The sequence below is a fragment of the Amblyomma maculatum genome, chromosome 5, assembly GCF_055883805.1.
Source record: "Amblyomma maculatum isolate TAMU_Amacu chromosome 5, ASM5588380v1, whole genome shotgun sequence".
Lineage (NCBI taxonomy): Eukaryota > Metazoa > Arthropoda > Arachnida > Ixodida > Ixodidae > Amblyomma > Amblyomma maculatum.
Genome location: NC_139348.1, coordinates 129,099,128 through 129,112,456, shown reverse-complemented (window position 1 = coordinate 129,112,456; position 13,329 = coordinate 129,099,128). Strand labels below are relative to the sequence as shown.

Sequence of the window (13,329 nt, the reverse complement as noted above, 5' to 3'; positions counted from 1 at the left end):
TTATTTATACATTTGCATATTTTAGAAAATTACGGTTAAACAGGGTAATGTATGATATAAAACACGCATAGAAAAAGCATATGAAGGTCTAAAGTATCAGCTGGGATCCTAAAACACGCACAGAGACAAGGACGGTGGCTGTAGTAATATAGACACCTCTACATTGATCACCACAGACACAATGTGCCATTATAATGCAGAGCTGTTCATAAATCTTTAACGCTTTCTTAAAACAAAATATTAATCTGAAGTTCTAGTCTAGTCAGAGTAATGTTGCCTCTTTTTGAGAGAGCCTCTGAACTATCACAGATTTGTTATATGTAAGAAGGAACTTGAGCTCGATACTAGAACCTGCTTGGGAACTGAAACAGTGTGCCGATATTTAACCGATAAAGTGAAATATCACCGATAGTGCAGATAAAGCACTTTATATTAGCGTTGTTTTCAAAATGTTATTCATCAAATTTTGCAGGTGATTCAGAGTTTTGATAGCCTTCATTTGCTAATAATTTCTATGGAGGCATGGATTGATATGAAGTGCGAGTGCATAAAATCCAAGATGGAAGTGAAAGGGATAGAAGATGCAATCCGCACGGTAGAGTGTTACTATCGCCCTCGAATTGTCGCTGCGTAAGTAAATAATTTACCTCTGATTTACACTAACCACTAAAAATTGTGACTATTCGTGTCAGCAAAACATTTCCTGCAACAATTTTTCTTCAGTATTTTCGCCCTAATATTATTTCTAAAAGCAGTCATCGTTGATGAATTGTTGAGACGTGTGGATGGCATATAATATTACGTTTCGCAGGAAATGCAGAATAACATGTGCTTCCTTTGTGGAATAGCCATTTACTTGAAACATAAAATTTCCTATTTAAACTTTTTTCATTTGCATGTTTTATGTCATAAGAGAAATTTGCGTTTTAAACATAAATTATCCAAGGACAGCCATGAATGATTTTAAAAATTTCAATATGCTTATTCGGCAGGCACACTCGCATTAGTCAGGTCGTACTGGTATACTTAATTGCCGAAAAAATCTCATACTTTCACGAATATTCAGCCCTTTTAAGCAAGCTCGATGACTTAATTGAGAGCTTCATATAAAGCCTCGCCCTTCGATTCATTTACACCAATTGGTGCCTATTCATGCTACAGTTCACTTAAACATGAACTGGTCGCAGAGATGTTCAAGCACGACGAATCTACATACCGTTTGGGTCGTTGACATTTAAGGCTGACATAAACATTGACAATATTGCTGGCGTTTCCATGAGCGCTAGGAGTCAACTAAATGGGCTGAGGTTTCACCAGTGGAAACAATACGTGTTCTCGCAAATGTGCAGGCTTCGTGGCCTCGTGAGACGTCTTAAGGAAAATGCCTAGATGCAGAGTTAACTTTTTAAAATGATATTTATTTATTGATGCCTAATAGTGTTTGAATTGAAGCCTTGATCCCTGCAATACCTGCAAATCCATGGCGGGCTACCTCCTACTTTGGAGGCAGTCTGTTAGACACGTTGAAATATCAATCATCGTAGGGCTTTTTTCAGCCCGCCATCCCTAGAACAAAAAGCAGTCTATTGTGATCACATAATTGCTACTAGTCTGAAGATAATAGGTGAGATGGCTGAGGCAGACGTTAAACTTACTATTCAATGGGCTAACTTGTGCGATAGAAGATAGAAGGTGCAACAAAAAACAAACTTTGGTTCCTGGTTCTTGAAGCAAACTTAGAGGACATCTGAGCCACGCTCAATTTATATATTGCATCAAATGCTTGGGAGTATAAATGAACATTCCACAGTCTTCTAGAACTATGAGTAGTAAGGAGGCATCACTTTGCACAAGCGAGATATATCTAAATTGTTTCACAGGCTGAACAATGTTATAGTCTGCTTGCTGATGATGGGGGCAGAAAGAAATAGATTACCAGTTTTGTGGCATTAGGCCCCTATAAATATTGCCATGTAGGTGATTAAAAACATAAAGGAATTTAAGTAGATATAAAAAACCCCTAATAGAAGAATGTCGAGGTCTTTAGCGCGCGTATTAAGGCTTAAGGCTCGAAGCACATCAGATTTCTGTGTGATCCTTGGTGCCGAGGTCGAGTCGTGGCTTGGCGAATGGTGGCGCAATTCTTTTTTGCGGAGCTGCGAAGGAATTCGGGTTGGTAAAGGTATCAGAATAACTGCTTGACAATCACTGCGCGGTGGTGAATCGCAGTAATTACACACTCTTGATCACCCGTCTTTATCCATAGCGTAGTCGGTACAGACTGAAGGGTTGGTAATCAGTCTAGAGTAGCTGCTTAACCCGTAGGCGAGATAATCGCATGAATATTCGATGCGTTGCAGGTAGGTTGCGACGTCAATTAAAAAATGAGCTCTTCAGTAACACGCGGCACTGAACATTACAATGTGTGGCCGTGACTCCAGTTTGGTGCAAAGGCACGACCTTCCTTCATGAAATATTGTCGAGATTTAAAGCGACAGGCTTGCTAAAGAAGCGTTATTCATCACGCTAAGCGGTCTGAATACGTCGCAGTATAAATGGCGCAGATCCGCATTGAGGGAAAATTCTACATTAAAAACGATGTCAGTGTACAGAAACACCCAGGCCCGAAGACCTGTTTCCCCATTTGAACGCCTCAAGCGAGGTGAGCAACACTATACAGTCTTCGACAGCATTTCCAGCGACAGGTGGCAGTTCATTTGTGCTAGTAGGTGTCAATACATTGAGGTGGAGTTTAGTTTCGAGCTTGTCTTGGTTCGTCTCATAGGTTCAGCTCCCTCCCGTGTATAGTCGCGTCTACAGCGAAAAATATTGTAACATTGGGCTTTCATAGACCGCGAATCGCTCTCTCTCATTCGCAACTTCGGCGACTGTGATACACTGCATTTGGGCTCGAAAAATATGCAAATATGATACCATCTTACTTCCTAAAATTCCAATGTCTCAGAGAGCGATAGATGCTAGATAAGGTAGCTTCTTTGACACCCCCCCTCCCCCCGACTATTAAAAATAAAATATTACCGATATAATGCGATAACTTTCAGTACCAGCTACAGCCGCGCTAAATCATGCTAGTGTGATCCGGCCTCATTTATATTACTGAATAATGCTGATAATATCTGGATCTGCCTATATGCCCTAACTGTATATTCAGAGAAGCTCTCAGGGACAGGTTGCTGACCGTCGTCGCCTTCATTCTTAATCTGAAAAGAATGCATCCCGCCGAAGGTGCTGGCTGAAGAAAAGCTGGAAGGAAATTTTGTTTATCTAGAGTAGCAGGTCAGGGTTACCTTAACTATGGCCGATCAATACACCTTTACTGTCTGTCGTTCAGGTAACTTTGTCTTGAAATATGTGACTTCGGTAGAAATGTTTGGAGGATGATCCGCGCTTAAAATCTATAGCTGCTGCATGCGTTCAAGTCTACTAATGTTAGATTTCCCCATAGCTCAAGCGTGCCACCCTAAACTAACTCCAAATATTGCGAAGAATATATAAAAGCGTGTCGAGACGTTTTCTCATGTCAGTTCAACCGAGATTTCCACAACTCTGGAAACTATTCCAGCCCGTAAGTACAGCCAGTTAGTATTGCCGCAAACAACTGAAATCTTCGTGGTTATTTAACAGCCACTGACACGCGACCATGTCGCTGTAGTTTAGTGTACAGAACAGTCTTCGGCTCTTGTGTACATGCTCGGTGTTGTGAAACGTGGATTTATCATTTCCTTTATGAAACATGATGCCAGAGATTATTGCGAATGACTGCGGGCAAGAACCACTGTTTTCGTATCATAGCACACTCTTCTAGTATGCCTTAGCTGGCTTCCCTAGATGTTTCCGGACCTGAATAGATATAGCACAGCCGAATCCAACGGGAATTCGTAATTCGACGGCCAGCGAGCACGTTTTCTTCTGTCGTATCGCAACCGCCGAATTGTTTCGTAGTTCTTTTAGGGGGCAATTCAGCACTATACAGAGGTCATCGCAGGGCTTGTACGCCTGTATACATATTTTGTTCCCACGGTGTTGTCATTATCACGTCACAGAATAAAGTGAAATATAAAAAGATACGAATTCCCAAAAGCAAGGCCGAAAACTGGCTAGCACGAGCACATTCCTGCCGTTTTTCATCCGCGCATCCTTCGAGCCAAGAATTCGAGCTCAAACCTGATATGTTTTTTTTTATTCTGTGATAGTCACATAAGTTTGAAGGACTATCGTATGAGCGCCTGAACAATCTTGTGTAACGTATTAAAAAAAAAAAGCTCCAAGGAGGAATACATTCTAATGTACTCCTTTGCAGTATTATATATGTTCCTGATAACGTGCTGCCTTCATTATTCTCTGCTAAAACATCACACATGCAAAAGTAAGGATCATTTTACTCTTTACGGGAATAGTGGCTGTCAATGCAGGCAGAATCTGGCATATGTAGTTTGCTTCAGCTTACATGTACTCTCAGGGCAGCCACCAGTGTGAATACAGTACGTGTACGTAAGAGTGATCCGGAACCTACTACACCATCCCTTTTTTGTCTACCCTGTTCCAGAACAGGTTTTTTTTTATCTCTCTTGTAGTTAACACATTATGGCCTAGGCTTTTAAAAAATAGTCAGCTGTAACTGGCTCATTTCCATGCTGAAGGCTATGTTCACTGATGCGTCTAAGACTATCACTTCTACGACCCATTCTTTCCTGATTCCTTTTGGCACTTCGTCTCGTTTTTTGGCTCAGAACTTATTCGTCATAATTTAAGGTCATTATTGGCACACATGATGTTTAGCATTTGTGGTGTTGTATGGTGCAGTAATGAGAATTGATTATTTCTGCTGTTCAACCTAAGCAGTTGTATTTGATAGTTCTTCACGCTGACCGGAAACGTAAACGTTACTGATACCTTATTTAAAGGCATTCCAGGTATTTTACGTATGGCCATAACGCCAATGAGGCTTTTTAACGTCTGGCTAAGATTGGATAAATTGTTTCAGAATGCTGCAAGTAGTCATTTAAAATTTTTAAAATGAAGATAGGGAAGTAAATGTAAAAACAACAATATTTTATCCCCACAGGAAGAAAAATCGGTTAGTACCTTTGGGCACCTTATGCAATGGATACTCTTATTTACTCATTAAATTCAAACACCATCGGCTATAGATGCAGCAGTGAGTAAGGAAGTAACTTCAGAAACATAACCCGAACAGAAACGAAACGAAAATAGTTTTAAAGAATAAAAAAAGCTACGTCTTAAAATGCGGCAAACGAAAAGTCGGCACAATACTGGAGCATTTTATTTTGCATATAACTGGACTAAATGTAGGTTATTGTCCCAGAGCCAAATTTTAATCAATACAAAATTCTTTTTTGCGAGAATTGTAAAATTGTTTCCCTTTTACAACCTGTGCACAATAACGAACATGCTTTTTTTTTCACGGTATAATCTCCTGTGTAAATACTCGGCCATGACCACAATGTAGGGTCTGCAGATTAGCAACATTTATTGAAAAACATTCTTCCACGGAGAACTGAGAGTTAGTTGTCTCCTTTTTCTCCCTAAAATATGCCAATTTCATTTCCCTCACAACTGGCACTTTGTTAACATGAAGGCGTGCCTTCAGCGTTACTTTAGTCTTAGATGGTAGTTCCCATTTAAGATAGGTTAGGGATAAACTACCTTTCACTCCAGTGAAGTTTCTCGCCTTTTCTTTAGAGATAATGCGGCTGCATCATTCGGTAACTTACTAAATTATTCCTCATTGTTTGTTGTTATTGGAAGAGTAGTTTTGCTACCTTTTTCCTGAGCAACAGACAGGTAATGAAAACTTGTTGTGATAATTGGCCGTATGGTCTTCAGCGCCAATGTGCAACAAAGAAGCCCGGCGCGTCGACACAAGGGCGAATCTTTTTTTATTTAATAATTTTTCAGAAGCTATGCCGCTATGTGTAGGCGCAGGACGCTGAAACAAAGAAAGCGGTTAAAACTGTTTGCTGGGGTAGTTGGTGTATAGTCAAATAAAAGAAAGGTTAATAGCTCAAAAAGACACTCACAAATACGAACAAATAGACAGACAGGACAGGCGCTGTTAACATTTCTTTTATGTGACAAAGGAAGCGAGTTTAAGGTCGGCCGTGGCTGCAATTTTCGATGGGTCCAAAAAGCAAGATGCGCACTGCTATGCAATGTAAATGCACGTTGCATATCTGACAGTCACGTTTCAGCATCATTTCACTGCAGCTTGGATCATGGCCTACACATTTGCATGTTAAATACTCTAAACCAATCTAGCTTACCTATTCTCTATGATTTTATTCATGCATAGTGCGATTGTTTCTGCATATAGAACGGAAATATTTCTTTTTTCGCTTCAAGCATCGAGTATTCAATATATTCAAGTAAGTAGTCTGAGTTGATACAGCGGCGAACTGCGAATTTTTTCGTCGGCGCATTTATTCAGACAGGCTGTTGAAATTAAAAATTCTATACAAATAAATTGAAAACTGAAAACATTTTAATTTCATTTTTATTCCTTTATTTTTTTTCACTTATATTTTAATCATCTTGTATCACTTATTTTTATTTTAATCGTCCTTCATTTTATTGTATTTTTATCCTGCTATGTTTATATTTATTAATTTTAAGGTTCTGCTTTTATATCTGCCTTCATACAATGTCACATGAGACTTGCGGTTTCATATGTTATTACTAACCATATCCTCAGCTCTTATTTATCGTGGACCATGTATTGACGGCTTCCGGCCTCAGATTTTCTCTTCTTTGAATTTTATAAGGCATTCATCTGAATTAAATACTGTCACTTTATATCTTAAGCTCTACTACTCATAGAGCAAGCGCTCTGAAATCTACAGCATTTTCTGCTTCAATCTTTTGGACTGGTAGAGATCAAATTGACGTTCTTTCCATAAAGCAAGTTGTAATAATAATAACTTTGCAGAAATGCAATGTGACGTACATGTCGCACTTCTGAATGGACACCTGGGTTGCATATTAGTTCAATATTCAATGACGTGCTAATAAAGGTTGCATCCATGCTTAGTCATTGCTGAAGCATGCGAAACACCTGACACACGGCAAAGTAGGTCTGAACTTGTTGAAGCCCACCAATATTGTTTTTCACCGAACACAGCAAGTACGAATCCTATGGAGCGTTACACCAGACAAAAAAGAACTGGTGTAGATTTTTGTTACATAATACCAAGGGTGCATGAAGCTCTTTTATATCTTGAAGTCTTTTGCTCGAGTAGGTTTATGCTCCCCTTTTAAGGACTTCGCGCGTTCGCAGCTTTAGCAAGCTCGGTAATGCAATTATTAAACATGCGTTTTTTTGCATTATTTCAAATATTGAATCCTAGATTACAACGCAAGGGCCACCTACGAGGCCCTTTTAAGGATAGTTGCGATGATGTTAGAACACATGCTTGATGTGCAGGAGGCTCTCGGTTCGATGACTAGTACCGCACATTATACACATTTACACTGTGCACACGCTTCCTGGCGGGTAGTTGCCCCAGTTTTATGAAATTCGATGGTTCAGAAAAACTATCTGACCCTTTTTTATAGCTCAAACTTTTACTTTCTTAATGAGTAGCGTAACCGTGAAGTAGAAGAAGAAAAATGATGCCAAAGTATATATCGTGACTTTAGAACAATATTGTGATGTAACCAAACTTTATGTAGTGTACTGTCAAAACACTCCATGTCCTTTTATTATTGATCTCTTACTGAAGATAGACGCTACTTTTCGACAGGGATTCAAGCAAACGACTTATTTACCTGCAGCTTTATGCCATTAAAGTTTGAGTCCGCCGGGATGTGAGACAGATACGACGTCTTTCGTTTCCCCAAATTCAGATATTAAAGACGTCTCAAACTTCAAAGTCTGCGCAAGTGTTTCATGCTAAATCGTCAAGAAATACTTACCAAACCATGCCATATAGGGTCAAGCCCTGTTTTGCCTGGTTAGGTGTGGTTTTAGAAACGCGGAAAATCAGCTATACTATCAAACCTAAAGTTAGCTCTACGCGCTGAAGCCTTTTCTAAGTTGCCACTATTTGTATGGCTGCAGTATAGTGTCCTGTTAGTTAAGCAGTCTGTACCAAATTTCAAAGCCTGGAGCGACCTAATATTTTCAGTCCTCAATATTTATTCCTCAGAACCTGAATAGGTTTATTTCCATAATATTGCCGTCAGATTTCGAACCTTTCATAAAACGGACTGTGGCGCCCTTCTTGAGTAAATGCTTAAAAAAGTGGAATGATATTGGTTTTAGGAAACATGAAGGTATAGGCCATATGAAGAAAGATATGCCGAGCTTGACCTTTCGATGCCACTCAGGCTATCGGTATGTTCCAAAGGAGGGGAACGGGGCAGTGTCGACCACCTTCCTCTGGTGGAGTGAAGGCCTGTGCCACATTTTGCATTACCAAGAATACGCACTGAGAAAAAGAGGCGCAATTATCTTAAATTGAAAAAGAAATGTTTGTGGTTGAAATTGCCGTTTGTTGCGATATACCGAACATAAAGTCAGCTGGAGTTGTACTGATTTGCAGAAAATATTTCAAATTATTATTTTATTCCTCGTTTTCTCACTTGATGAACACAAACTTCAATCATTGTGTAACACGTTGAAAATGTGCATCTGTAGCATAAAAGCTCAACGTCATTTATTGTTTACTGGCCCTTAACCTCAGTCTGAAATAATTATGTATTAACGGGCCTACCGGAACACTTAAATTGTACCACTGTACTTCTTTTTACTGGCCAGATCTTTTTAAGTTTTGCGTTCAACCATGCTAGTGACGCAGCGACGCAAAACTTATTTTCAAAAAGCAACTGGGTTGTTTGGTTGCAGCTGGTTTTCTTTAAAAACGTATTTATATTTTTCAGCACAAGACCCAACCTTATGATGCGACTGTAAGTATTTCTGGCAAAACGATCACTTTCAAGATTACTGGTTTTAATGTACATGAGAAAAATGTCTATTTTCTACAAATATAAACTCTTCCCATTTATCATTTCCATCAAAATTTCACAAAAAATATTTAAACATTATTCTAATTTTCTGCCTCCCCGGCTACGCAGTTGAAATGAAGTCATGCCTTATTGCGTTTTTGGAGATTCAAATAGTATTAAGTATGGGTTGAGCGGATTCATATGAAATTCTTAGGCGTTACAAAACTCCCATGAGCTGTAATAGAAGAGACATCTGGGCGAGTCGGTATGGTGACGTGATAGAAAAACAGCGCAACAGACGTGGACGGAGGTGAAGAACAGACAGGACGGGCGCTGAACTCACAACTGAAGTTTATTGAAAAAAAAACACAGATATATAACCCGGCCAAGCAGCACCAAACCGCACATTAAACAAGAAAATCATGATAACCCCCCACACACACCACGTTCAAGAAACTCAACCTCATTATCTGTTAAAGCGATTGACGGTTCACTAACGCATTTTGCACCCAATCGAATGATATGCCTGGCCTCAATGATTTCCCGGTTATTCTGTGCCGGATGGGAATCCAAAATAACTGTTTGTGTTAGGGAAGGGTGGCAGCCGTCACATCCCATTACACCCGGGGAACCTTTTAGAGCAATAATTTCTGATAAAGGCTCCTGGCAATGTGTCTTTTGAAACTATTTGCAGAAACACTTGTCTACTTTGAATTTTGCAGATCCGTAGCTCGTAAAAAACTCTGATAAAGTGGTAGAGTAATTGAAAATGGAAAATCCAGGGGAGTGCTCGGTAGTTAGCATCGATGTTGAAAAACTATTTTATTCAATCCCTCATGAAGTTCTCATGACCAGTCTGCGAATGTGCATTTCGGAACAAAATGATGAAACAGCTTTTGGTAACAGCTGTGGTATATCAACTGGGTCTTTTTTGGAATTGACCTCTTTTTACTTAAAAAGTATGTTTGTTGAATTTGGCAGTGCCGTGTATACCCAGAAATCAGGCATCTGTATTGGTTCAAAGGTCGCTCCTTTTCTAAGTGACATTTTCCTAAGCAGAGTAGACGAATTAATTGCCAAAAACTTGCAAGGGCTGGGAATAAGAATCTTTCGGTATGTTGATGATTTCCTGGTCTTTTACAAAGGTAGCAATAGTAGCTCAACACCAATGAATATGTTTAAAGTTTTTCAAGAGCAAGGGCTGGTACTGAGATATACATTTGAACGAATGTCACAAGACAACGAACTGCGTTTTCTAGACCTCACTTTGAAGTTTGGTGCCCATCATGTTTGTTGGCGGTATTCGCCTAGGAGTGCAAAGCCTCAGCTAGATTATGGATCACAACATTCTAAGCTAGTAAAAGATGGCATCGCTCTGTCCAGCCTGGGGGCTGTCTTGTCAAAGTCATGCTTTCACAATATGCGAATTAGCTTTAATGAACAACTGTCTAGGCTAGCGAATGCAGGATTTTCTGTTCACGTCACATTAAGAGTTTGTGATAACTTAATCACAAAAGTAAAACAGTCGTGCGCAGGTTCACGGGAGCAGGAAGGGGCTGGACAGAGGGATACAAAAAGATTTGTGGCCCTGCCATACGTGCATGGTCTATCACACAATTTGAAAAATGTAGCCAGAAGGTTTAATGTTAGTGTGGTTTTCTCGGCACCAAATAAACTGTCAAAAATATGTAGCATAGTTAAGAACAAAGCAGCGAAAAAATGTCCGGGAAAGAAACACGCATCGGGTGAAACATGACTTTTCCTATGTTCCATGTAAAGTAGGAGTGATATATAAGATTCCGTTATCTTGTGATAAAGTGTATGTGGGTCAAACAGGCAGGTGTATCAATGTCCGGTTACGAGAGCACGAGAGATCATTAGAGATTGGTAGAGGATCCAATCTGGTTGTACACTGCAAGGGATGTGACGGCTGCCATCCTTCCCTAACACAGACAGTTATTTTGGATTCCCATCCGGCACAGATTAACAGGGAAATCATTGAGGCCAGGCATATCATTCGATTGGGTGAAAAATGCGTTAGTGAACCGTCAATCGCTTTAACAGATAATGAGGTTGAGTTTCTTGAACGTGGTGTGTGTGGGGGGGTTATCATGATTTTCTTGTTTAATGTGCGGTTTGGTGCTGCTTGGCGGGGTTATATATCTGTGTTTTTTTTCAATAAACTTCAGTTGTGAGTTCAGCGGCCGTCCTGTCTGTTCTTCACCTCCGTCCACGTCTGTTGCGCTGTTTTTTTATATCATGCTCCCATGAGCACTTAGCCTGTACGGCTTCTTCAAATGTGAATCTACTCGGAACCCTCTTTATTTATCCATTCATGGTAAAGATTGAGCAGCAGATGACCAAGGCCTAAATATTTTTGATACACATCATCTTTAGTGGGTTACAGTAGTAGCTACGGCGTAGCCTCTCACCATCACTATCATGAGGCTCGTCGAAGGAATCTCCTTTATTCGTCCGATTACCCAGTCCTGTGCTATCTGCATTCCTTTACCTCTGAAAAATGCTTATAAATATTTATAACTACAATTACATCACTATTTGTGGCATAAGCTATCATTTCCCCTTGCTCTCAATAGAGAGCAACCAGCCAAGCTCCCCTTATTCATAGCTTTACGTAAAAATATGCAACAGGGACTCTTTATCATGGTAACTATCCCAAACTTTCTGTCTTCCTATAATTTTTTTTTCACAACGTCGACAACGAAGTAAACCAAGGCTAAGGAAACAAAGTGCCAAGCAAAGAGCTCATTATTTAAACTAATGACATCTGTGAAGTTCTTATAGCTGAGAACTTTGCAATGTTTCCGGACAGCTTGAAATAACTTGGCATTAGTCTTCACAAGAGTCAACTCTTCAACAGTAGATGCTTAGTTTAGACTAGCGGAGCCAAGAAATTGTATTGATTTCATTTTGCTTAGCATGGGAGAAAAATTTGTAAAACTTTAAATACCCTAAACACCCTTCTGCTGTTTTTAGGAAAGCTATGCAGCTTTGCCACACATCAGAAATATTGTTGTATTTTGCTCAATGCCCTTTAGGAAGCCATCTATAAAGACGTCATTCTGGAATAGGAACATGTTCGAGATTTTTGGTCTACTTAATGTCAGTCAACAGATGACAGTGCTTGTATACACGCCTTTTTATTGAAGTGACGGAGCCGGGAGGTTCCCATCAATGTAAAGAATTCTTACCGGATAAAAAACAATAAATACCAGGCATCTCTACAGACGTTCCGCAAACAAATCGGAGTTCTAATACATAGTCGCATGCATCGACAAGCTTTGCGAACACACTGAATCAGTTGGCTACGTTTATTTATTATTTGAATTTTCTAACTTCATTTGTGCATTGCACTCGGTTTGCATGAGAGACAGAAATGTGCATACACACAGTTTACAAATGAAAGTGGCAGACTGCAGAGCAAGAGAAATCTGTTAAAGCCCTTGGTTCTCTTCAACATTTACCATTAATAAATTTTTTGTGTGAGGATGCCAAGGACCACTAGAAAAACGATCCAAAGCCTAATTCTTCCACCCACTTTGTTTTTCAGCGATTGAAATTTCAAGTTCCTGTAACATTGATTGTTCAAAAAGAACATCGGTGTAACAAAGCAACTCCTATAGTCTCAGTCTATTGGGCATAAATCTGAATCTAGTCCTGACTGAGTATTATCAAAGCATTCTGCAGACATCAATTAGAGTTCGGTCCAGCAATTCTGAAAAATTACACGGCTACGCCCCAGATATTGAAGACAAAAAAAAGACTGAATGAATTGATTTCTTTTGGAGGCTTCTTTATTGAAGCTTAAAAACAAACGCTGCATTATCAGAATATTTTGTTACTGCCGTGTCAAAGGTTATTCCTGGAGATATACTATATCGCTTTAGAAAGCATATATGCTTTGCTTACGCGCAGCGCCGTGGTAGATTGCATATGGTTGTGTAATTGCTGTGTTAGAATATTTCTGATGCCTTCGATAAATACAATTGTATGCACACACTTCTCTATAAAACTTTCTTAACAAAACTTCGATCATTTTGGTAAACATACGTGAAATTTAATAAGAAAATATCATTCGGGCATCTGTGGGGGAATGAGAATATTTATTTTCCAAGACGTTTCACTCGCACATGTTGTATTGAAGTATTATAGGAAACAAATTCTGTGTGGTTGGAACATTAAAATCAGGAAAGTACTTCTTTTTCAATGACGCAGAGTCCAGAGACTTGACTTCATTATCGAAAATGTTAATGAAGAGATCAAATTGACGCTCAAGCCTGAGGATAGTGGTAAGTAGTCTGTTCTGCTTAAATCTTTATTTGC

General features: G+C 39.5%; 1 protein-coding gene across 4 annotated transcripts in view; it reads left to right on the top strand.

Moving 5' to 3' along the window:
- Window positions 1-13,329, top strand: part of LOC146189526 (uncharacterized) — a 62,827-nt gene that overhangs the window by 28,831 nt on the left and 20,667 nt on the right. For all 4 annotated transcript variants that reach the window (XM_084603284.1, XM_084603283.1, XM_084603282.1 and 1 more), the window contains 3 exons: window positions 473-630; window positions 8,920-8,946; window positions 13,222-13,295. In XM_084603284.1, coding sequence (XP_084459410.1) covers window positions 473-630; window positions 8,920-8,946; window positions 13,222-13,295 — 259 coding nt within the window. The remainder of the gene's footprint in view (window positions 1-472; window positions 631-8,919; window positions 8,947-13,221; window positions 13,296-13,329) is intronic.